Raw genomic sequence first — 26,727 nt, forward strand, 5'->3', positions numbered from 1 at the left:
GAAGAAAACCCTAAATCCGGGACTTGGAGCCTATTTAAACGTCTCATTCTCTCCCCTAGGGCTCCTTTACTGCCTCCCTCACCCAAAACACCAAACCCTAAGCCCCATTGTTGCTCATTCAAGCTTCCAAGCCATTTTTGGGAGATTTGAAGGAAGAAGAAAGAGGGAAATCATTGAAGCTTCAAGGATTGGCCTTAGATCTGGAGTTTGTGGAACCTTTCTGAGTTATTGAAGGTACTAAGTCGTTTCCTTCATTTAGATCTATTCTAGTTGTGAGTTTTGGGGCTTTTTAAGCCATGTTTAGATATCCCTTTGAGTTAGAAGCCAGATCTGAAGTTGCTACTTCGGATCTAAGCACATTTTGGCCTTGTGAAGCATAAAGTATCTGCCCTTGAGTTGATTATAGAGCCTCCTTGCCTTAAACCCTAGTTCATGGTGTATTTAGCCTAGATCTCTTTCTCTACACGTAAAGTTTGCAACTTTACGTGAGGAATAGGCTTGGGAAGGGTAGATCTACAGTTTGGATTCCATGCATGACTCAAAAGCCCTCTGCATGTATGAAGATATGAATGGACTCGGTGAGTCCTTTGAGTGGACTCGGCAAGTAGCATGAAGATTAGGAGGAACTCGACGAGTGGGATGAACAACTCGTCGAGTCGGTTGAAGATTGCCTTGGACTCGGCGAGTCAGGTCACGAAACCCCAAACCCTACGAGTTGAGACTCGAATCAGCAAGTTGAGTGGAGACTCAGTGAGTTGGTCTGGTCGGGACTCGGAAATCGGTAGACTCAGCGAGTCATGGACTGACTCGGCGAGTCGAGTCGCAAATGGAAGGACTTTGAGCATATGAACTCGGGGAGTCAGTAGGTAGACTCGGCGAGTAGGGTTGACCTGGAAGGTTGACCTTGACCAGGACTTTGGCTTTGGCCAGAGTTGACTTGGTTGACTTTTGAGAAGCCGGTTACGCTACGTGTTGTATTGATATTGGTAGCTCGGGAAGCTAGCGGAGCAACGGTTCAGAGAATTGTGGGTCAACATCCAGAAGGTTATCAGCAAGTTCAGCAGTTCGAGGTGAGTTTCCCTTTGTGTGAATGGGTCTAAGGCCACAATGCCGGCCCATGTAGTTATGAGTAGAAGACCCGGGGGTTAGCCCTAGGCACAGTATGCTAGTATGATATTCAGGACGAGGTCCAATGATAGCGGGCGGGGGCCCAAGGAATGGTTTATATGATAGTTTATACTTGTTGTCTGTGTGATACATGTATGTGCCTAGTAGGGAGGTGAGTGTGGGCGAGGTCCCGTACCTCACCAATAGCAGAGTGTTGATGGTGTTCCACATCTCATTAGCAGCAGAACAGGGGCGAGGCCCAAGTTAGGGAAGGAGTGAGTGTGGGCTGGGCCCGTATCACACTATCAGCAGGAGCATGGATGGGGTTCCATGACTCATCAGTAGTAGGACAAGGGCGAGGCCTAGGATAGGCGGGGCCTTAGGACAGGATCCGTTAGCATGTGTTTAGTTTATGAGTTGCGATATGTTTATATGCTATTATATGTTAGCGGGTGGGGCCCAGTGACAGGCGAGGCCTAAGTGAAACAGATCTGTATCCGAGCGGGGCTCGAAGCCAGGCGGGGCCTGGAGCGGTGGGGCCGTTGTAGCGGGCGAGGCCCGAGGCAGGGGGCGAGGCCCAGGATAGCGGGCGTGGCCCAATATGTGCAGTATGTGGTTATGCATGGTATGTGGTAGGGTGGGGAACTCACTAAGCTTTGTGCTTACGGTTTTCAGTTTTGGTTTCAGGTACTTCCGGTAGCGGAGGGAAGAGCTCGAGGTGATCGCATGGCACACACCATAGATTAGACAGCCCGGGGATGATTTACTCTGATAATGAACATGTGTTTTGGAAATTAATACTCTGATTATGTTTCGGATTGATGAATTTGCTTTAAGTAATGTTTTATTAAAAGAAATTTTTTAGTCTTAAATTTTGGGACGTTACAGTTTTCCAAATTGGAAGCTTTTCCTCTGAATCTACTTGCAAATTGGATGGCTGGAGAAACATAATTCAAGTTCTAAACGGACTGTCAATGGCAATTATTTAGAGATTCAAAAATTACAAAATTATTTAGTGATAATGCTTAAAATATGTATATAAAGGCTAAACAAATAGGGCATTTAGGATACCTTTGCTGTACAAATTAATGAATTAAGTTGAGAAGGGCATAACAGTAGCAAGCAATTGAGCCTATGAGAAAACATAGTGTCAATATCAGTTTTAATTCTCATTAAAAGAAGACAAATAGAAGAAATAAGTCGCACCTTTTCATTTCACTTATTTGCTTTTTGAAGTCACAGGTAGGTGTTTATTGTTGATGTAAGGAAGGAGCTTAAATACCTGTAAAATCAAAGTCCATGTCATCACTATCTCATACCAATAATGTCAAATAAAAATAGTGGAGACTACCTTATCCAAGTTTCTTCGTTTGCCTCATCGCTCAGCTTCTCCCTGCCCCCTTTTTCAGGATATTGTGACAGTAAAATCACACAACCAACCACAATTTTATTACAAAAAACCTCAAATGCCTGTTTTAGGGCCTAAAGGAAAAAAAAAATACGGTAATTTTTTTTCGTAATGAATACTGAAATAAACAACATGATAAAAAAGACAAAACTGACCTTGTGAAATAATGTATGATTCATGAAGCAATCTGTAACATATGTAATAAAGTTGGCATGCAACTCCATTATTTTCCTTACAAACAAAGAAAAAATCAACCATGTTTATATAACTCATTTCTTGGGTAATCAATAACCTCTGTGTCATGTTTTGTTGGTTTGGAGGTTTCATATACTTGATTAACAAACTAAAAACTGCCATTAACCTGATATTGACACAAAATAGACAATTAAGTGTTTAAAACTAATATCCAATACTTCCAAATTACCTAAAAAGGCAATATAATATGAAGGTTCTAGTATAGAGATTTGTAGAAAGTTTGACATATTTACCCTTGCTTTCTAGAACTTGGACCTTAACTCAAAACGACAGCCATAAACTTGGACCTTAACTCAAAACGACAGCCATAAATCCTTAACTATATCGGGATAGAAACTTGTACCTTAACTCAAAACGAAAGCCATAAAGCAGAAGACAAAGTCAATTAGGAACAGAGTCTTCATTTCCAAGCATAATCATAAATCCTTGGGAAGACCCACTCTTCTTCGATTAACCAAACTACAAAGTCAATATTTCCGGGTCAGTTGTGTGGATGTCTTGAAGCGATTTTGTCAAACATGTAACAGCAAGAAGTAGACTTAGAATAAACCTCAAAAAATCAAAAAGTTTTGTGAATAAAAAATTGAAGGAAATCCAAAATCTAAATTAATATAGATAGAGAGAAAATACGTACCTATGAACAAAGTCGATCAATTTCTTTCTGAATCCCATAAACAGCTGAAAAATCTACATAAATCAAAAACAAAAAAGAAAAGGTTACGGAAAACTCCATTCACAATCTACATCAATATTTTCTAGGTTTTTCTTGAAGATCAATTGAGTTTAGGCGGTGAGTCTCAAGTAACACCGACTCCAAACAGGCGGAATTGGAGGGTCCAAACCATCTACTATTCATCGAGGGTGGGTGGGTCGTGCGGTGGGAATAACTCTTCTTCGCTTCATATTCCTCATCCTCCTCATCCCCTTCCACCGGGAGAATCGGTGCAGGTGGTGTCGGTGCCGGTGGCGCCGCAGCTTCAGAAGATGATTGTCGCATAGAGGGAGAAGGTGCATATAGTGAAACCAAATTAACATGAAACCTTACAAACTTCGGTTGTATTGGATACAACCAATCGATAGAAAAGTTGAAAAACAATTAGAAACCATAGAATCGTGTGTCTCACAAATCCGAAGCCAATATAGAAACAGAAGATTCTTCATCTACCTTTTTTGTTATCAGATCGGAACATCCAAGACCCATCTCATCCTAATCTCTGCATCAGACTCATCTTCTCTTCTCACAGTCGTCGGAAACCCACACAGAACAACCACGACCAACAAATCAAACAAATCCTATCTATAAAAAAGCAAAATGGACAGTCAATTTAGGGCATGAAATCGTTGAAGGAATGTAGATAACTGAAACCTGAGTATTTCTTTGATGGAAAATCAAGGCGGTGGATTGGATGGGGGTGGCGATGAAGGTTATCCGAGGAAAGAAGAAAAAGATATTGGATAAGTAGCCGGTGGGAAGGATCCGGAAGCCGATAAATCGACAACAATTGTAATATATACAAAAATACAGGGACCGTAATGTAACTAAAGAGACCAATTCTGCCAAATAAATGGACAGTTTACTGTTCTTTTTCTTCACAACTTTAATATATAATAATAATAATAATAATAATAATAATAATAATAATAACTAGAAAGGTTACCCCCGCTACGCGGGGGCCAGAAGCTTTCGATGTTGTTTCCGAATCGATAAATATGACAGACGTAGAAAGTGCAAGGATTAAAAGCCCGGGCTTTGCCTCGGACCGTTTTTTTCATGTTTTTATGAAAAAATGTAAGAGTTTTGGCTGCAAGGACCAGAAGTGTCAAAATGGATAAAAAAATTAAAGGGGTAAGAATTAGCAAGATTTTAGAAAAGGGGTTAAAGCTGTCAAACCGTTAAAGTTTTGTGGCAAACTTTAAATATTAAAAGGTTCCTAAAAAGTGTAAAAGTATTGATTACAAGGACAAAAAGTGTAAAAATGGCTAAAGAATGAGGAGCAAAGTTGACAAAAAAAACATCCAAATTTACTATTCCTAACTTTGAAGCCTAACAATAGTACAGAGACCAACTCTGCCAAAAAAATGGTAACTTCACAATTCCTAAGATTCATATCTTTAATATATGAGTAAATTACACGAATGATCCCTATGCTTTGGGGTAATTTGTGCGCTTGGTCCCTAACTTATTTTTTTTAACTCGGAATGTCCTTATTATTTGTTTTTTGTTACGCGCTTGGTCTCTATCTTACCTAAAAAGACTACTATTTAAATAGGAAAAAATAGTGGGGTATGTAAGGTAAGGTGAAGGGGTGGGGTTGGAGTGTGTTTATTTAAATAAATTAAAAAAATCAAGGGCAAAATAGTCTTTTTACGTAAGACAGAGACCAAATGTGTAACAAAAACAAACAGTGGGGACCCTCCGAGTTAAAAAAATAAGTTAGGGACCAAACACGCAAATGACCCAAAACCATAGGGACCATTTGTGTAATTTACTCTCTCTCTCTCTCTCTCTCTCTCTCTCTCTCTATATATATATATATATATATATATATATATATATATATATATATATATATATATATATATATATATATATATTAACTACGTGATTTATAAACTTTTTGGTTTATTGTTGTCGGTCCCAAACCCGGATAAAGAATAAGTGTTTATAATATTAAGTATAATAAATGTTAAAAGGCCTTAAATTTTTTTGTTCGCTTACAACCCTTAAATTGGTTGAATCGTTCCCGACCAAAAATAAAAAAAATTACTATATGCATGTATATAACGTATATAATAAATCAAAAAACAAAGAATAAAGATTGTTGTACATGTACTAATTTGAGTTTAGTTTCTTAGGTTGAACGGTGTGGTAAGGGCTTTACCGTTGGTATGCCTATGTGACACATTTCACCGGCGACAAACACCACCCCTCACCTATAATTTTATCGGCAGTATACTGCAGGCGATATGTTTCTACAATCGGTAAAAATATTATTATGTTTTTCTCTCTCTACTCCCTCTTTTTTACTTAGTGGACACCATCAACACCACCCCTAATCATTTTTAAAAATGGCAAAATTTATAAAGATGTCACTTCGTCATGTTTTACCTCGGGTATGATTAGGGGTGTTCGTTTGGATGGATGCGTTCGATCCGATCCAATTAAGTAAATCCAAATGGATTTTGGTTTTCAAAATATGGATCCAAATAGTCCAAACTAAATTCAAATCTGATCCGATCCGATCCAATTACAATTCGGTTAGATCGGTTTTATAATTCAGTTTTCAAAAACCATAACATTTTAAAAGGACATAGAATTATAATATGACCTAATTTTACCGAAGAAGCAAAAACAAATTATTTACTTGTGATTTAAAATTTATAAACAACCACTACGAAGACATATTATAGTTTATTATTTAATAGATAAAAAAACTTTTGATAAAAAGTACATATTAATGTTTTTTATAAGGTAAAACCTTTTGAATTTATTTAAAAAAAATTATAAAATTAATAAATAATTATAGATATATTGAAAATAAAAACATAACAAATTGTTATTCGGTTTTTTTGGACTATTCGGTTCTTATTTTATAAACCAAAACCAATCCAAAATCCAAAATAATAATTCGGTTTTGTTGAAAACCAATCCAAAAATCTGAATATCCGAACTAAATAGTTAAATCCAAATTGTCCAATTGGACAATTCGATTTTATCCAAATAGTGAACAGCCCTAGGTATGATACCTTTTAAGGGCAATTTTCTAAGAAAATTTGATTTCTACTTAATCTTTGATATAAACTACACATTATACAAAATACTAGTTCATTTTGATGATAGGTTCTATTAAATTTACGATCATTGTTTTTAAATAAATAATCCTGACTAGGATTTCCATCTTAACAACATTGCAATAATTGGTTTGTTAAACGTTATATAAATTTATGTATTAAAAACCACACAAACAGTATACAAAAAAATATCCAAACACTACGAAATCAATTATTTAAATCATAGTTATCCGATAACTAATTTCAGATCATCCACAAACCATGTTTTTCCAAAAAAGATTACTTTAATGGAAAAAGATACCATATTCAATTGAACAAAAAGATGCTTTGTTTGAGCAGGAAGTTTGAAAAACAGAAAACCCTAAAGCGTGGAGAAGATGATGATGTTTCCCTTCTTTCCTGCTTTATGGACGGCTGTCATTTCTCACTTTTTCGTAGACCCATCGTCAAGCTTTTCACTCGATACCTTCACCTTCTCCTATAAGAAAACCCAAATCAATCGCTTTACATTCATCCACACCAGCGATAACCCAGAAGAACTTGTGGAGATCAAATGGCGCCTACTACCTTCGATTACGGATCAATTCAAAGCTCATCGCAGAGAAGAGGAGTGGCGATGGTTTTAGCCATGGTTACCGCCGTGATGCTTTCGCCGTTGTACGTGAATGGTCGACAGAAAGAAAGTCACTTGGAGACGAGATTATGGAGCTCTGGATTTGTTCTGCCGATGGTTCTTGCAGGGTTGATTGTCGCCATTAAAACAACTTCATCTTCTTCTTCGTCATCAAGTGATGCATTGTGTGAAGATGATACGTCGTCGTCATGGATGCTAAGAGTTGGGAGTTCGTCATGGGGATTAGCTGGGGTTCTTGGGATGTTCTTGTTTGTGGTGTATTGGCACGACACTGTTCAACATTTATTCTGGAGATAAGAATAGATTGAACTCTAGTGTTTTATCTTCCGATTGTAAGATTCGTTTTAGAACGATTTCAGATAGACTGCGGAACCTCGTAGCTTATATATACATTATACAACTACAAGTCATAATTTCGACGCATTTAATTATATTCTTATCATCGTATTAACAAAATTCTAGACCTATGATACTACTACGTATTGCTAGATTAACTATTACCAGAAATTTATGTTAGTAGTAGCACCAAAATACCAAATTTATTTTTTGGCTTTTTTGAAATTTATAGGAATAAACTTTTAGTTGTTTTGAATTTTATAGCAACCTAGTTTCAGTTTTTCAGCCATTCATAATCAATATACCATGCTTATTTTTTATCCATATAAAAAGGTAAAGAAGTAAATTATATGTAGATGTATGAAGAAAAAGGTTATTCTAGTTAATGTCACCTATATAGAAGAACTATTTCTCAAATGTCGACTCAAAACCCAGCTATTGTTTAAATTCAAAAACGATTTTTTTGGGGGAAATCTTAGATAGTAGTTGGCGTTCTTTTGATATTTGCCCCATGCTTTAAGGTAATAACAACGTTCTTTTTTCACTTTATTAACTCATTATTCTTGATTTTACTTGTCTCCAAGTAGCATACGATCCACAAGTACAAAGTATCCATATATAATTATAAGAATACAAGATGACTTTATTGGAATATGCAACAAACTGTATTAACTAATTAGAATAAAAGGAAAAAATGAGAAATTTTTTAATATGCGACTTAATGGTTATGTGGGAAAAATAGGTTTCACTGGTTCAAATATTTGAGCGCGATTATGAAGATCAATGCCACAAGAATAGAAAATGAAATATAACCTGTTCGTATGACATTGATCTTCATAATTGCGCATCCATTATTATACCAAAAATATTATACTAAAACAATAAGCCTTTACAAAATCTACCCTAATAAATGAAAATGACTTTGCCACATGTCCTCTTCTCATTCATTTGGACACATGACATTTTCTAAAAATTTTAAAATTTTCTATTTTCCACTTGTCATTTTATTGTATTTTTGATTTTATTAAATTAAAATCCACATTTAATATATAAGGTAATATATATGTAAGGTATTTATTAGAAAATGGTTTATATAGGTAATGTATCTAATGCATTAAAGTCTCATTAATTTTAATAATTCAAAAAATTTCTTATTTTTCTTATAAATTTAAAGTTTTCAAATTGTTAAAATTTTATATTTAATTTTTTTTAAATAAACTCATGTAATACATGGGTCTCACACCTAGTCATTATAATAGTTATTCAGCCACATCAGTATTGTATAAGTATGGCCTATTGGCCTTAATCTGTATAACCAGGCATTGATAATTTTCTTTTTTTATCTCAAAGCTCTCTGTTTGATCTAGTTCCCTAGGCTCTATTCGTATCAACATTTTCATCATTTAAAGAAACAAAGAATATCATCAAACACCTTATGTGCATAAGATTTGACATAGAAGCTTCTTCATATAACTAGTTCTTGAAGAATGATTTGAAATCAATACAAAATGTGTATCAAATGAAAAAAGTAGACTGAAATTTATATAAATTGAAGACCCCGTGTGGTATGTTTCCTCACTTTTCTTTCTTTTCTTGTTCCCTCGTTTTATTCTCATTCCCTCTAAATTCTTCACAAAGCGAACAATTTCCTCTCAAAGCCCTAAATAACCGTCAAGTCTCTCCTCCGCCCCGGAAATCGCCTTCACCATAGTCAATCTGCATCGCTCCTCTTTGAAGCCTCTGAAAGGAAAACCTAATCAGAAATCACATCCTTGTTGGCTTTCCTCTTGGTCTGTCTCCCTTCCTTGTTGACTCGCCACTTAATTCCTATCTAACGCCTTTCGATCTATTGGTTCATCATATACTGTTGATTTAGATCGTACAACTACTCAGCAGTAACAGCGGCGTCGATCACCAGCGGTGTCGATCACCTGATAGGGTAGCAGCGGCGGTTCTGTTGATGGTCTGAAACACTTTGAAAACTTTTAGTAGTTACAAAATTTACTAAAACAAAAACGCACAACAAAAGCAAGAAATCGAAAACGCACAACGAAAGCAAGAACGGTGGGTAGCAGCAAACAACTGAAATCCGCCGCTCCAAAATGTTTGAAGGTTCCAAAAACGATACAAGCACCAATCCCCGATGTTAGGTTACTATGAATTTCAAACAACCAGTTCCATACGCGCTTCTCCAGGTTTTTGTTTTCTCTATTACTAATCCTAAATCGAACCTTCATCCTAATCTTAACTAATTTCTCAAATCACTCGTAAATTCTATAAAAACTCTAGTTTTGAATTAAGTTTAGTCATTGTGTTGAGTTTAGTTTTAGATTTATGGATTGTTGAATCCAGCATGGACTTCTGCAAATTTCCGTTGATTTACCCTGGTTCTTTGCATTCGATTGCAGGTAAATCAACTTACTATAAGCGAAGATTAATAAGACATCTTCAAAAAAATAGGGTACACAGGATGACAAATTGAAAATCATTACCAACTCTAAGCTTTTGGTAGGACTAAGAGGGGTAAAATAGTCCAATAAAAGATTTTAGCATGTAAGTAAACCTATAAAATTATTTAGAAGTAACTTGGGGATTGATTATTTTACCCTTTTGATACAAATGTGATACTTCAGATAAATAGATAAATAGCACAGAGAACAGGTATGTGCTTCATGTAGCTCTTCGTGCTTCAAAGGACACAACTTTAAACAGTGATGGAAAGAATGTTGGTAATTAATTATAATCTGTAATCACCTTTTTTTTACTATTCTTACTTAATAGTCAACTCAAAATCAACTAAATAAACTCCACTCCTCTTTTCTCATTTTTATTTAGGAGAGTATTTCAAACCTTGTATGGATGCTATGGAAAACGAAAGTCACTCTGCTGTAAGTGTATATAAATCTTTACATCCTTTATCAGTTTTGCAATCTTACTTTCTCTTTTTTAAGCTTTTTTTTTAATTCTTCCGTTTTGTAGGTTGTTGATGTTGTTCTAAGAGAATTAATATTGGTTCATCTTGATACAATCATGATAAATTTAATCTGCTAATGTGAGCCATTCTCATTTTACACATTATTCACTTTATATGGTGAGAATTTTGGATTTCTTTGCTTTGAAAGTGCTGACATATGTTTTTTTTTTGGTTTCCAACTTCATGGTGCAGAAGCTTTTCTCTTTTATTGATCAGACCTCTATACCAGACAACCCTGATTCATTGCAAACTTAGGAAGTTCCTCTGTCAAGTCACTTGGTTACAATATATGTTAAGGTAAAAATCAACTGCATTTATTTAAGCATATATACATTTTGAAAATATGGAAGAGTAGACAATCTTTTCTTGCTAATTTTCAGGAAAAGCTTTAGGAATGGCTGCTAAAAGCTAAAAAAAACTACTTCAAGATGAAGTTGATAACAGAAAGAAAAACTTTGAGTTTCAAAGTTGTATGTTCCATTCCATGTCACTCTATAATTTACTCAAACTCTAGATGTTAAAACATTGTTGATCTAAATTCTTGTTTTTGTTTTTTTGGGTTTAGTTATTTCAAAGCATATGGTTGTTGTTAGCACAAATCTCAAGGTTATTTTTTCTTTCTACCTATTACAACTCATAAATTATTAAGTATTATTCATCATTCTAATTTTTTTTGTAAGTTTTTCTTTGAAATCCATTCATGAAATGGTAAGTTTAAAATTTCATCTTTAATAGTGAATTAAAAGAAACAGAACCTTAGTCATGTACCATGCACATGCTATTGGTAGGACTAGGAGGGGTAAAATAGTCCAATAAAAGACTTTAGCTTTATATTACATTCTTTTAAACCAAAGCCTCTCAATTTGTGTCCGTCTTCCATATCACATGAAAGATTAGTTTTATTGTTAATAAGCAGCCCTCAGTCTTTCCTGTTGAATGTCCTTGAAGTCATTCTAACTAATACTTTGCAAAAGACAATTATACCCTTGTTATTCATGTCCAGGGGCTCTTCGGTCTGTCGTGTCAATTCTCATTCAATATATATTTTATCTTTTATCAGTTTTATCTTGTTGATAATTTTTTTTTGGCAGAATGATAGGAAATCTGCAACTATGGAAAGAAAGATGGGCAAGCTGTGAGAATCCTAAAAACGATTTTACACAAAAGATACTATGTAAATTGTTCTTTTTACTACTTTTACTTTCATGTTTGTCAGCATTTGATTTCCAGAGTTATTGATAAGGTTGGTTGCATGCAATCAAAAAAAGGGCCAATGGCACTAGAGACCATGAAGGTTAGTTCTGTAATTTTCTTCCTAATTTAAAATTATGCATCCATTTTTATAAATTATTATTGTGCTATTAGTTTTGGTGTGGTAGATCAAACCCCAAAAGAGAAATTTCTGAAGACCAATATACAAACACGGTATTTTCTTTCACCAACATGTTTTTTCATATATTTTTTGGTCGGAATCGGAATCCAATTCCAATCTAGTCCTACATTTAGTTTAGCTTCCAACAAACACCATGTCTCCTTCCATTGCAGGAAAAAGTAAGTAGAACATTGTTAGCCTAATTCCATGGGATTTAACGGGAATCGGAATCCAATTCCATTATGATCCTTCTTTCGGATGCATGATGTATGTGGAAATGAAAATTTTGAGGCGAAATTGAGATTATGGTACATTATACTTGGAAATAAAATATCAATCAATATTAAACTTCTGATATTTGATGATTTTGATCATTTTGGTAAAACATTGATATTTGATGTTTTTGGATGTTATGTTAAAATTTGATAGTTGATTTTGGTATTTTAATGTTAGTGTTTGGTTTTGGATTGTATAATTATTTGATGTTTTCGGTATTTTATTATTGTTTAGTTTGGGATTGTATAATTATTTGATGTTTTTAGTATTTTTTTTTTGTTTTAGATTTGTAATAAACAAATTAATATTATATATTTGCGAGGGATCAGCGTCGACAACAAAAAAAAAATCACATCTAAATTTTGCTAGGGATCAGCGACGGAATATAAAAAGACAGGTATAGAGGTTTGCTAGGGATTAGCGACAGAATATAAAAAGGCAGATATAGAGGTTTGTAAGGGATTAGCGGCGAAATATTTATCTAGTTTTGTCGTTGATGTCCTAAAATAACGATATTAAGGGAGCAATGTGCGATGGATATTCCATCGCTAAAAGTCGTCGCAAGGAAAATCAAGTCCGTCGCTAAATCTCTTGCTAAGCCATTAGCCACGTTCTATTTGGCTATGGAGTTAGTCTGTCACAGATCTGTCGCAAAAGACCTCTAGTGACGGAATAGCGACGGATTCATTCGTCGCTAAAACCCATGTTTCTAGTAGTGTATATGTAGAGACTATATTTCATTTTTTCAATCAATTTCATTTTCTCAATCAATGAATACAGAAAAAGTTAACATGGTATTAAAGAAGGCGTGATTCGATTCTTTGTCATATTTTCATCTTCAATCTTGTTTTTTTATTCAATTCATACTCTGTTATTTTGTTTTTTTCTTTCTATGGTTGAATTTCAATCAAATTCTTCTAGTTCTTCTAATTCAACTACTGATTCTATATAACTACCACTTAGGGATGTTAACGGGCGCAAACAGGATGGGGGTTGCATCCCTCTCCCCCACCCCCGAAATTTCCCCATTCTGCTGCCCCCGAAATTTTCAACCTCTCCACCCCGCCACTGTCTCGAATTCCTCGATTACCCCCACCCCCGCCCTTGTTCTCTTGCCCCCGATTGATTTTGGGATATTTTTATTGGTCCAAAAGAAGTTTTTTGTGCTTAAAGAAGCTATTTTTTGGGTTAAAAATAGTTATTTATAACATAGTTTTACATCTTAAAAGCAAAAATGTTAGTACATCTCAAAAACATTATACTAACAACTTATAAACATGATATTTTACTAAATGTTGGAAGATCAAAATCATTGCTATTATTTATTATATTTATATAATTAATATATATATATATATATATATATATATATATATATATATATATATATATATATATATAATATTAACGGGGCCCCCACGGGACGGGACGGCCCACCCCTGTCCCCGCTCCCGAAATTAAAACGGGGGTTAAACTTTCCCCCGCCACCACTCCCGTCCTGATTTTTTTGACAAATATCCCCTATATAGAATCGGGACAAAGAAATTAATTCTTCTTGCAACTTTTCTCGAACAAAGTGGCAGTCTAATTCGATATGCTTTGTTGTTTTGTGAAAAAAAAAAGATTAGTAGCAATGTAGATTGCAGCCATGTTATCACATTTTACTGGAATAGGAGTTATATTAGGTACTTGAAACTCATATAACAATCATGGAACAATATTATGCTCAACAAAAGATAATGGAACCGTAACTTGTTTCTTGGATTTCAACGAGATTGGGCTTCTTCCAAATAAGATAAACAAAATCCTCTAACTTATCATATAGAGACTGGACAAGCTGCCCAATCCGAGTCACAATATGCTTCAATACCAAAAGTGGATGCTTAATTGAAAAAAGCCTTTAGTGACAATTCCTTTGATGTATTTTAAAACATGAAGAGTTGCATCATCATGTTGTTGACTAGGAGCTTTATTGAATTGACTGAGATATTGAATTGTAAATGCCAAATCCAATCTAAAGTGAACTAGAAAATATAATTTCTCAATTAACTGTCGCTATAAAGTTGGATCATCCAAAGGATTATCCATTAGTGGAAGTAATTTGAGATTATGTGGCAAATGAGTGGATACTGGTACAACCTCAGTCATAGAATAAAGAGCAAATAAATCTTATCCAAAATTATGTTGATATACAACAATTCCATCTTCAACTCTATCAAATTGAAGACCAAGAAAGTAATTCACTTGTCCCCAAACTTTAATATGAGATGGATCATCAAGAATCAATTTTAAAGATGAGATTTCATTAAGATCATCACATGTGAGAAGAATGTCATTTACATAGACTGTTATAACAACAATAGACTTATATGTATTCTTGATGAAAAGAGGATGATCATTGAGAGAAGGAACATATCCTTTTTCTGTAAGACATGGGACAACTTTCCATACCATTGTCTAGATGCTAGTTTTAAACCATACAATGATTTCTTTAACTTGCAGACTTGATGTGTGGATGTAGAAGGATGACTGGGTGATAATTTCATGTAAACATCCTTATATAGATCACCATGAAGGAAGGAATTGTTTACATCCAATTGTTGAATTGTCTAATTTTGTTTAACTGCCAATGAAACTAAGCATCTAATGATGTTGAACTTGACTGTATGAGAGAAAGTATCATTGCAATTAATGCCCTCTTTTTTAGTAAAGCCCTTTGAAACTAATCAAGCCTTGTATCTATCAGTTGTCCCATCTATTATGTATTTCAAATTATATACCCATATACATGAAATTGTCTTTTTTGCTTTAGGTAAAGAAACAATGTCCCATGTATTATTTTCTTGTAGAGCATCAAGTTCCTGTTGCATTGCCAATTCCTAATGGCGATTTCCTTGAGCTTGATGATAAAATGTAGGTTTTGTCTCATGTTTAGAAACATTAAAGGCAAATGTTTGATTGGAATGGGTAGTATGAACATAGATGTCAAAAGTAGAGCACATATTTATAATTATGTAGCAACAAAGATAGGATTAATCAAAGACATTATTGCATACATAGTCACTTAAACGAATTGGAGGATTATACAGCCTAAATGATGTTCTAATAATATTTGGTGAAGGTTGAGAATGTGAGGGTAAAATGGTTTCAGAATTATTAATTGGTGGATTTAGAGAATGTGGAATAGATGAATGCATTGAATATGTTTCATTTGAGTTTAAAGGAATGAAAGAGTTGGGTGTGTGAAAAGGAGCATTTGAGATGTTATGTAAAGGAAAAATATTATCAAAGAATTTAACATCTCTCGTAATATGAATTGTTTTGATGATGATATTAAGAACTATGAAAGCCTTTTGACATGTAAAACCCATGTTCCTGATTGGATTAGTTGAAGACTTATAGAGGTCAAAGATAAGGTTTTTGGGGAAAACCTTTTGATAGGAAATTGTGTTTTGATGGCCACAATGTGGAATTATTATTTTAACGAAGCAGTGTACCCGAGTAAGAACCACGGTGTGGTAAGGTGATGGTCACTACATGGTTACCGATGCAGCCTAAGCCCAAGTTGTTAGGGTTTCTTCCATATTTAAATGCATTAACTCTAGATTTAGGTCATCCTCTTCAGCCTCCATCACTCCCTTAATCCCTTATTCAAACCCTAGCCCCTTGTGTGCATATTGAAGCTTATTTTGGTGATTTTCAACCTTGAAAAAGGAGGAAATGAGCCCTAAGTGCAAGAATTCAGCAAGTAAAGCTCTTCTCCACCCTCTTGTACATAACTTGGATCTATGTAAGTCCACAAGTTCCTATCTTTTTTTCCAACGCTTCTAGTTCTCTGTTTGTGAGCATGTTTTTTCAAGTTTGTGTTGTTTCAAGTAAATATATCCCATAAAGTTGGCAACTTTATGGATCCTTGAGGTTTCAATGTGGTTATACGTTCTAGATCTAAAGTATTACGATTTTTTTGTTTCATGCATGGGATTTTGACCTCCCTTTCTCATTTTGACCTAACTTGAGTGTATGACATGCATGTCCATAAAACAAGGATTTTTATGATAGTTATGCGTGTAGGGAAGCTTTCTGGAAAGGATAAGTATGAAGCTTAGTGGATTAAGGGCTTAATTCATTAAGAGGTCCAAAACGGATCCCACAATATGGTGGTGTGCTCTCCACAATATGATGGAAGGGTTTCTCATGGCCAGTTTATCGTGAGAATGTCACGACATGACCTATGCTTGGATACGACGTGGTGGCTAGATGAGTTGACTTTAGCCTTGATTGTTGACTTTTGACCAGTTTAACTTTTAGTCAAACTTAGGTAGAATTGAGTATTTTTCTTAGGACTATTTCTGGTTTCACTTTAGGTAGCTTGGGAAACTATTAATGTTGTTAAGATTTCTGTAGAGCTTCTATTGTTTATCTCATGTGAGTTTTCTCACTATACTGTGTACTGTAGTATGTATCATCTATGTGTTAGGATGTTGATATGTTGTAGTGATCTATTAGACTAGTAGATTTGTTATGATTACATGTGTTTGCTTGTTATTATCGTTGCATATGTCTACATGTTGTGGTTGGGTTGTAACATCCCAAATATATAGTCCAAAAATTTCGTTTTAAATCATTAAAGAAAAACCCATAACTCATAAAACAACATAATAAAATCACATGTCGTGTATCTCAAACATCATATCAAAATATTGTATGAAAATCATATATCAAAATATCATAGTCTAAAATATCCCAGGCTGAAAATTGTGGTGTGTGCCATGCAGTCATCCCGAGCTCTTCCCCTTGCTACCTGAAACTAAAGCTGAAAAACTATAAGCACAAAGCTTAGTGAGTCTTCCCAAACTACCACATACCATACAGATAAACACATATTGCAAACGTTGGGCCTAGCCCGCTACATCGGGCCCCGCCCGGTATCAGACGAATCCGACATCAGGCTCCTCCCGGCATCGAGCTCGGCTCGGTATACAGATCTGTTTCTACTAGTCCCCTCCTATCTCTAGGCCCCATCCGCTATACACATACAAACATATAATCATAATCATGCTAGTACATAACAATCAAACATAACGCTATAACTGCTAATCTCAAGGCCCCGCCTATCTTGGGCCTTGCCTCTACTCTGCTAATAAAGAGATATGGAACCCCGTCTGCACTCAGCTAGTGATGAGATACGGCTCCCCGCCCACACTCACCTACCTACCAGGCACATACCAGTATCACAAAGACAACAAGTATAACTAAACATGCATTCCTTCCTCAGTCCTCGCCCGACATCAGACTGAAGTCCAGAAAACTTAACCTTCCTCGGGCTTGCCCCAACATCAGACCGAAGTCCAGAAACATACAATCTTCATCGGGCTAACCCCCGCATCAAAGCTAAGTCCGGAACACATAACATATAAACTACATCAGGCTAACCCTGGCATCAGGCCTGAGTCCGGCATATGCTAACTTACATAAACGGGCCGACATTGGTACCTTCAACCTGTTCCTATTGGAGGAAAACTCACCTTGCACTGCTGAAGTCCTGCTGTTACTTCTCTAGCTACCATCTTGCAATTCTCCAAACTGATGCTCCTTCGGCTCCGTGAGCTATTAGTTCCAAAATAACACTTAGTCCCAAAATACCCTAAAAAATTTAACTATGCCAACCTAAGTCAAAGTCAAAGTCAACGGTCAAATTCAACTCTCCGAGTTGACTCAACTCGCCGAGTTGCTCCCTCAACTCACCGAGTTCCATAAATCAGAATCCTGAAATTGCGATCCAACTCATCGAGTCAATCCCTGACTCGCCGAATTCCCTGGCTACTCATGGTCGCGTTTTATCGGATCAACTTGTTGAGTCAATCCTCAGACTTGTCGATTTCTAGCATGAACAGAAACGGGACAACTCACTTCGGCTCGTTGAGTCCCTCCCTGGACTCGCCAAGCCCCTCAGTCAGTTTGGGCCATCTTAACAGATTAAGCCCTCTACACTTCAGATCTACACTCCAAACTCCTTATACACTCTGGAAACACTACTAGAGGGGTAAAGTTTCCAACTTTACACATTAATACCTTTCCTTCAAGGGTTAAGCTCAAACCCTAACTCCTTAAGACATAGATTCTTGTCCAAAATCCATAGTATTCCAAACTAAGGCGTACTTGATGGGTTTTAGTCATAAGACATCCTATGTGCTCATACAAACCCTAATGCTTGGATCTAGGTTTCTCTATTGTACATGCTTTGAATCCAAGACTATAAACCCTAATTCTAGCATATGGAAATCGATATTAACATATAATTAGGTTTAAGATGTTACCTTGATTGTTATGTAGTAATAACAATCCCAATTCCTTCTTGAATTGACTTTGGAAGGCTTAGAGTCACAAGTGTCACTCCTCTAATGGCTTACAAACACCAAGAGCAAATGGAGAAGGTATACAGAGAGAGGAGAGGTATAAGAATTCGTCTCTAGGACCTCTTGGGAAGGCATGGACGAATTCATGAGCCTTGGGGTCTTTATATAGGTGTAGAGATTAGGGTTTTAGTCCTTATCCTTATCTAGTTGCTTGCCCATCAAGTAACCATAAGATAAGCCTTGAAAACCCTTATCCTATTCGAATTCTAAGGCCTTATCACCTTAAATTCGTCCAACCTATTAATAAGATAATCCTTACCTTATTTTGTAACTATCACATAATTACAATTCAGCCCCTCTAGTTTAATTAATTACACTTGATCACAAAATTAATTCTTAATTATTTATTGACCAATATTAATTAAACAAATATGATTTCTCCTTTAATATATATTATTCTTATAACATATTAATAAACCATAATAACCTCTCTCTTTATTTATTTCTCCAATCAAGTTGCTTTGGTGAAGGCAACCCAAAAGGACCATGCACCATCGGGTCAAGTACATACCAAAATAGTTATGGACTTAGACACTAATCCAACAGTCTCCCACTTGGATAAGTCTAATAACTATTCTGTGTATGACTTCAGATCCTGATCTGCAATCGTAGCTTTCCAAAGCCGCTGTCAACTCTGATCCTATCAGATACGCGTGTCCTTAGATAAGGGATCATATATTCCTCCATTCTAGATATCATATGAGATATGATTTCAAATCATTCTCTTTGTACTATATCTCGATTCCCGATTCATGACGACTGACTAATTGAACAAATCAAATTAGCCCTAGCCCGGCCGAGCATTTACATTTGTCATCACAAAATCATCGAGGGGCCCAAAGATATCGCTTTTATCCTACTTTGGATAAAAGGAACGGATAAACATTGATACAATGCTTGCTTGTACTCACTCACCGAATCACACACAACAATATGTTTTATAACACCAAGTTACTAGTGCGTTTACATATTATCAATGTGCAACCGATTCGCAAGATACAACTCACACATCTCGGTTTCAAGAATATAAGATGTTATCGTCTCACTAATCACTCGTGATACAATTCATGGAGCGATCCAAGTGAGCGTGGGTTTAATCCAATGCTCAAATCATATTCATAAGCACCCATGAACGTTGCAACAAACATTTGCTTATGTCTAATACTCCTCTAGACAATCCACACACCAATTCACGACAGTCTTCATTCATACCTACTTCCATATATGAACGACTGTGGCCCGTTCGAATAATTAGATTATTCTTAATAAACTCAATTATTCTGGAAGTCAAAACATGCAAATGTGAAACACAAGAATAATACTAATCCCATATGGCCTCAAACCTTTGAGTATAAATAAAACACCTTTTATTTATCACCATATCGATTACTCATTATTTGTCATTTCGGGTAATCAACTTCTTACTTGAATTACAACACTTGTCCCATGCTCCTAGCATGCACACAATGTTTACCTATGGTTCTTACTTTGTGAAATAGATCACATTAAACACATTTCCAATCATTCTCATCTCACAACTCCAAATCCTTTTCCATAAGTGAAAGAATATCAAATTCTTGTTACTTATAGAATATGCTAGATTCTAACATTCTATGCAACTATCCTTTCGTAATGTCACTGCACCAAAGTCACAAAGACTATTGCCAATGATATTACAAAGTCTTTTATCAGAAATTGTTACAAGACAATTCCGTAGATATGATGTCTCTTACTCAAAGTACATTCCTTTGAACATCCTTTTGCATAAAAGTTTCTAATCTAGTCATAGATTTTCAATATTCAATTCCCAATATGGACACGTTTCCATATTTTCCATATGAAAACTCATTCTTAATAGAATCTTATCTATTCGTAATGATGTCGATATGGTCCATCCAATATGGAAACATTTCCATAATTTCCATATGACAACTCATTCTTAATAGAATCTTTTCTATTCATTATAATGTCGATATGGTCTATCCAATACCATGCTTCCAACTACTCACAAGCGACCAATCCTCGTCAAACTTTGGATTGTCCTTTGATAGTTGTTTAATTGTTTTAGTCAAAACCAATTCTAGTCCCTTTTCCCTCTAAATGTGCTCGACATTTGGAAAATTTTAGAATGGTCAAACATTAAAGCATTTTCAATCGATCCTATACCCGAAGCGTATGGGACACGACACATAATGTTTTATTTGCTATGTTCCCAAAATTCGAATTATGAAGAGGAATGTCGTAATCATGAACGAAATTTTAAGAACACACTATGTACCCTTGACTAAATTTATTAACATTTCTCAACCTAATCCTTTAGATTTGAAATGAAGCATAATATTCTCTCCCTTAATTTTAGCAAAACAATTTTACAACCCTTACGACTTTGCAAGGTATAACTGTTGTTTTCTATAATTAATATTGCCAACTTGCAATACGTTCCTTAATAATCATACAATCATAACTTTTATGCTCCCACTATGATGATTATTATAGACATAACACTTATGCTCCCACTAGCTTCGACATGTATTTAGAAACAGTTAAGCTTTCAGAAAAACAATACTTATTGAATTTCTTAAATTAATGTTTCTAATACTTAATGCTTTGATAATCTTTTATCAAGGCCTTTTATACACCTTTGCCTTAGATAGTTCATATGTGTGTCTAAACAATTAAGACTAATTGCCAAACCTCACAATTCAAATCATGGAAAGGGATACCGTAACCATAATCGAATTCGAGAATGCAATTTTACAATCACTATCTTCTTAAAATCTTTCTTAGTGAAAGCATTTCCTCACAATCATTTTCATGAAGGAGGAAATCTTATGACACTTAGATTTAAACGGTGTATGTGTTCCTATCCATGTGAATTTGTTAAGATTAAAGTTTACGACAAATTCAAACTCATATGGACCGAATTTCTTAATCTTGATTTCTTGCATTATGGTAGCACAGCTGCCCACCATGTCTTCCAAGTAGTTAAGCAGCTCACCTTTTCCTATCAATGTACCTTTCATTGATTAAGGTGCTTTGCCTTTTATGCGTTCAAAATGAGAACTCATATAACTCACATGCATAATTAACTCGATTGGATTGGCACAGAAACAAAATAATGTCAACATGATAGGTTGTAAACCTCAACTCGTGTGCTAGTGATGATCGATAAGGTTTATTTTATTTGTTCTTGAAACCTTTCAAGACCATTAAGACTCCCACTTACTCCTTGACATATAAGATTCTCTTGTCAATAACCATTTCTTGACAAACAATTATCCAAGAGTTAGTGTCGCTCATATCAAAATACTTCATAAATTGGTCCTAGTTGGTCTTTGTCTTATCCAAGACATCACAACTTTCCACATTTGATGAATGTTATAAACCTTACTTTTTCACTCGATGTCACAATCTTAACTTTAAGACTTGTTATTGGAACGAAGTATGATTGACTTATTGATTTAACCATTTCTTTAATTCTTGATTCCTCTTCTTAGACATACAATTGTACTAAGACTCATTTAGAGGATCAATTGAGATATGGTTCTTAATCATTAAGACCTATCATAAAGCATAAAAGGTACTCTCCCATCTTCTTAGAATGGAGAAACTTTTATCTTTCTGCCTACTTGATTCTTCTTATTCGTTCTGCTATTGATCTAAACCCTTTAATCAATTCAGAATTACACTTAATCTTGTAAGTATAATCATATTTACTAAACCTTCAGTAAATCATGACGAATATCTTTGTTACTCTTATGGTGGACTTGATCAACACACAACTTTGTGTATTCGATCTCCAAGTCCTTTACTTGACACTTTGTCAATGAATTAGTCCAAATATGAAATTTCTCATTCATCGTGCAACCAAGTTGCATGATTCCAAGTTTCTGTCCAATTGAAACTTGGGCGATGAGAAACTCTCCCTATTTGGTAAACTCTCAACTTTCCACAAATAACATAAATAAGAATCATATCCATTTGTTGTAGAAATATGCAAACACCAATTTTCATAACGATTTCATTGCAAGGAAATAAACAAATAAATAAATAAGTCAAACGAAAATTTATTTTATTTATAAAAGCAGCGGAAAACATTTGTCCTTACAATGCAAAATCCATTGAAAACTATGTATTTCAAAAGAAAAACTTCTAACAACTCTATCATAACTATCTAAGCTCAAAATCTAATTTTCAAGTCCATGCGATCAAGATCCATTCCTTGTGATTAGATTCATCTTGCTCTTTCACCAAGCTTCCTTTCTTTTCATCGATCCTGTAAAACATTCAAATGCAATCTTATTACATTATGTATTAAGAATTAATGAATAGGAACTTAATGGAGTTAGTGGATTTTACCTGAAGCGCAGCCATACTCTTTGACTCTCCCATCTTCTGGACTCTTCAGGCTCTTTGGGCAGACTTGTATCCAACGCCCTTTCTTTTGGCAGCAAATGCAGGTCGGTTCTCCTAGAACGTCCTCGGAAGCATGGTCGGTTGACTTTTCCAACAAATACGCTCCATTGCTTCGCCAAACCATTTCTGATTCAACAGCAATGAGTATGTAAGTTAGGTCAATGAGGTTGTCGTCATGATCCATCTTATAATACTTTCTTTTGAACTCATTATATGATTCAGGAAGTGACTGCAAAACCCAATTCACAGCCAACTCATCTGGGAATGACACACCCAACATTATCAACCTATCAATGTGTGATTTCATTCCTAGAACGTGGGCACACACGGGTTTACCATCTTCATGTTTCATTTCCAATAGGGCCTTAGTGATATTGAACCTTTCAATTCTTCGATATTGTGGGTTGGGGAGAACAATAGGAGGAGGAGGAGGAAGTGAAGCATGATTTCTCGTTCCTCGATTGAATCATGGAATACCATCTTCATGTGGAATGCTTGTTCCACGGGATTTGGGAAGACCATAGTTGTCGAACTTTTACATCTACAAAACGGGAGAAAAAACAAATTCAAGTTAGTTGATAGATTGAGTCCTTAGTAAATCACCCAAATGATATACTAAGGCCAGGACCCAACACAATATTCTACAACTCGGGAGAGGGATGCCGTAACCCTAATTGCAAAATATTTGAAGGTAAGTGAATTACAATTCACTAATTTCCACCACAAAAAAAGAAATTTAAGTTTTAAATCTATGAAAACTCCTAGATCCTTTGAGATTCATTGAACTTTCAATGGCATGCTAAAATCTCGATATGCCCCTCTAGTTTGTGACTGGGATGCCGAGGATCACAAAGCGGGTGTGAATAACCATGCAAACTACATGGTGCCCCCACATGTTACAGTCACCTATTCGATGTGCCGGTAAACCACACACGCTCCACCGAACTATGAAAAACTTTGAGTCACCCTTTGCTACCTTTGCTTAGAACCATTTAGTGTGCCGATAAACCACACACGCTCCACTAACGTCTTCGCAAGGGCACAAAGTGTAATTTCATGGAATTGCATCAATTCACTTTTGCCTAAGTAACTAAGATTGGGAATTTTATGAAAACATTTAGTTACTTTTATACTTCATTATACTTATAATGGAAGGTTTTGTCCTATCCTACCCATTCGGCTAACGGCCCTCCACTAGTCAAGAGTGTGGTGGGTAAGAGTGGATACCCATTCAATCACCATTTTATAGGCAATTTCCTTAAACACCCCTTATAGACCAGCTTCGTGAATGAGGCCTACTAACGGTAAGACTGACTTTTACTCATACATATATATAATGTTAGACTTTTAATGTTATATATGGTATAGGGTGTATTTTATACTTTCAAAATACTAGGTGGTCTAATTTAACAATTATACTTTTAATTCAATTAAATTGTAAACCTAAAATTTTATGGATTTATTAAACCTCTTTTAATTATACACCTTAATTAATTAATAAAACCATAAGGGTGTGATTTGAACTTTTTCAAAACTATACTAGAGTTTTAGAATTTAACATTCCTAATTAAACTTTTAATCAACTTTTAAATTCCAAAACTTGAGGGCAAGTTTTGAAACATTTCAACACATTAGGGTTTAGAATTTAAATATACATCAAAATTAAACCATTTAATCAAAATTTAAATTCCAAAACTTGAGGGCAAGTTTTGAAACCTTTTTCAAAACATTAGGGTTTTAACTATTTAAATTTCAAAAACAACAAAACTTTTGGGTTCAAATTTAAACTATAAAACCTAAAGGGGAAAATATGAAACTTTTCAAAGCACAAGGATCAAATAACAAATAATCTAAATTAACATTTAATTACATAATTATCCATATTTGATTTATTTAATGATTTCTTGCAAAACAATTTACCAATTAAGTCAAAATAATTAAACAATTATCACATAAGGAAACAATTATCTTATTAATTGATAAATATCTTCAATTAGATCAAGAATATAGTCACATATATCATAAAATCGGATTTATATTGATCTAACATGATAAGGTAACTATCCATAATAAAAAACAGCAAGAAATCGTGAAAATATCCCCATCTGACGAGTTGACTCGTCGAGTCAGGCTTGGACTCGTCGAGTCTGCATGGACTCGGCGAGTCCAGCCTCCAGAACATTAAAAATTGAATTTTTTTGAACATGTAATGCATCAATACAATTGAAACCAGTCTAGGCTCTGATACCACTTATGGGTTTTAGTTATAAGACATCCTATGTGCTCATACAAACCCTAATGCTTGGATCTAGGTTTCTCTATTGTACATGCTTTGAATCCAAGACTATAAACCCTAATTCTAGCATATGGAAATCGATATTAACATATAATTAGGTTTAAGATGTTACCTTGATTGTTATGTAGTAATAACAATCCCAATTCCTTCTTGAATTGACTTTGGAAGGCTTAGAGTCACAAGTGTCACTCCTCTAATGGCTTACAAACACCAAGAGCAAATGGAGAAGGTATACAGAGAGAGGAGAGGTATAAGAATTCGTCTCTAGGACCTCTTGGGAAGGCATGGACGAATTCATGAGCCTTGGGGTCTTTATATAGGTGTAGAGATTAGGGTTTTAGTCCTTATCCTTATCTAGTTGCTTGCCCATCAAGTAACCATAAGATAAGCCTTGAAAACCCTTATCCTATTCGAATTCTAAGGCCTTATCACCTTAAATTCGTCCAACCTATTAATAAGATAATCCTTACCTTATTTTGTAATTATCACATAATTACAATTCAGCCCCTCTAGTTTAATTAATTACACTTGATCACAAAATTAATTCTTAATTAATTATTGACCAATATTAATTAAACAAATATGATTTCTCCTTTAATATATATTATTCTTATAACATATTAATAAACCATAATAACCTCTCTCTTTATTTATTTCTCCAATCAAGTTGCTTTGGTGAAGGCAACCCAAAAGGACCATGCACCATCGGGTCAAGTACATACCAAAATAGTTATGGACTTAGACACTAATCCAACAGTACTAACATAGATCTAGGCCTTAGACATCGTTTGCTCATGTAAAGTCTCTGCCTTTTCTTCCATGTATGGCCTTTTGGGGCTTAAAAGGCCATAATAACTCCTTAAGGCTTGCATGAGGATTCCAATGGCATAAAGTTTGCACCTTTACGCCATAACAACCCTTAATGATCCCAGGTCTAATGGAATCCTTTCTTGGGACGTCCAAATCCCAAAAGTTATTATTCTTGGACCATAAACCTTCATAAAAGAGAAAGGAAGAGATATAATGAACTAATGACCAAGATAGAAACTTGATTACCAGTAAATGATGGAAATGAGGTGATGTGGCTGGATCTACTAGCTCCTTCTTGCTTCCCCAAGCTCCTCCTTCTTCCTTAAGCTTTAAAGCACTCAAGAACACTCAATAATGGCTCACTATAGCATTAGGGTTCGAGATCTAGGGTTTGGACAATGGATGCTAGAAATGGGGAAGAAATGAAGGGACTAAGATCCTTAAATAGGGTATAAAAACTTGGATTTAGGGTTTCCTAAACCCTGACCAACTCGTTGAGTAGGTCCTCACCGACTCGTCGAGTAGGTCCTTCATCCCACGTCATAATCTTGCTTCTACTCGTCGAGTTATCCTCCTTGGACTCGATGAGTTGACCTTCCTGACTTGGGGTTTCCTTTCCTTATTTAGCCTTCTAG

General features: G+C 35.2%; 1 protein-coding gene across 11 annotated transcripts; it reads left to right on the top strand.

The window, feature by feature from the left end:
• Window positions 1-8,934: 8,934 nt before the first annotated feature.
• Window positions 8,935-12,325, top strand: LOC145102856 (glucose-6-phosphate isomerase, cytosolic 1-like). Of its 11 annotated transcripts, none has more exons than XM_079040343.1 (11): window positions 8,935-9,727; window positions 10,174-10,261; window positions 10,368-10,420; window positions 10,512-10,584; window positions 10,699-10,803; window positions 10,887-10,976; window positions 11,072-11,112; window positions 11,598-11,641; window positions 11,723-11,800; window positions 11,872-11,931; window positions 12,052-12,325. In XM_079040343.1, exons 1-4 carry the CDS (start codon window positions 9,689-9,691, stop codon window positions 10,581-10,583), a joined length of 252 nt encoding a protein of 83 aa, XP_078896469.1. In that variant the 5' UTR covers window positions 8,935-9,688; the 3' UTR covers window position 10,584; window positions 10,699-10,803; window positions 10,887-10,976; window positions 11,072-11,112; window positions 11,598-11,641; window positions 11,723-11,800; window positions 11,872-11,931; window positions 12,052-12,325. The 11 variants fall into 11 exon arrangements, 7 of the variants coding, with proteins under 7 accessions (XP_078896469.1, XP_078896473.1, XP_078896468.1 ...); XM_079040347.1 differs by having other exon boundaries at window positions 11,886-11,931; XM_079040342.1 differs by having other exon boundaries at window positions 8,935-9,322; window positions 9,409-9,727; window positions 11,598-11,800.
• Window positions 12,326-26,727: the final 14,402 nt, after the last annotated feature.

This window comes from Lactuca serriola, chromosome 4, assembly GCF_051521515.1.
Source record: "Lactuca serriola cultivar US96UC23 chromosome 4, Lser_US96UC23_V15, whole genome shotgun sequence".
Taxonomy (NCBI): Eukaryota; Viridiplantae; Streptophyta; class Magnoliopsida; order Asterales; family Asteraceae; genus Lactuca; species Lactuca serriola.

Bases quoted from the DNA above. Each gene is read 5' to 3' on its own strand.
- LOC145102856 (XM_079040341.1), top strand. From the start codon at position 9,689: ATGAATTTCAAACAACCAGTTCCATACGCGCTTCTCCAG. The intron at 9,728-10,173 runs GTTTTTGTTTTC...TCAGATAAATAG, and splicing joins TTCCATACGCGCTTCTCCAG to ATAAATAGCACAGAGAACAG. The intron at 10,262-10,367 runs GTAATTAATTAT...ATTTTTATTTAG, and splicing joins CAGTGATGGAAAGAATGTTG to GAGAGTATTTCAAACCTTGT.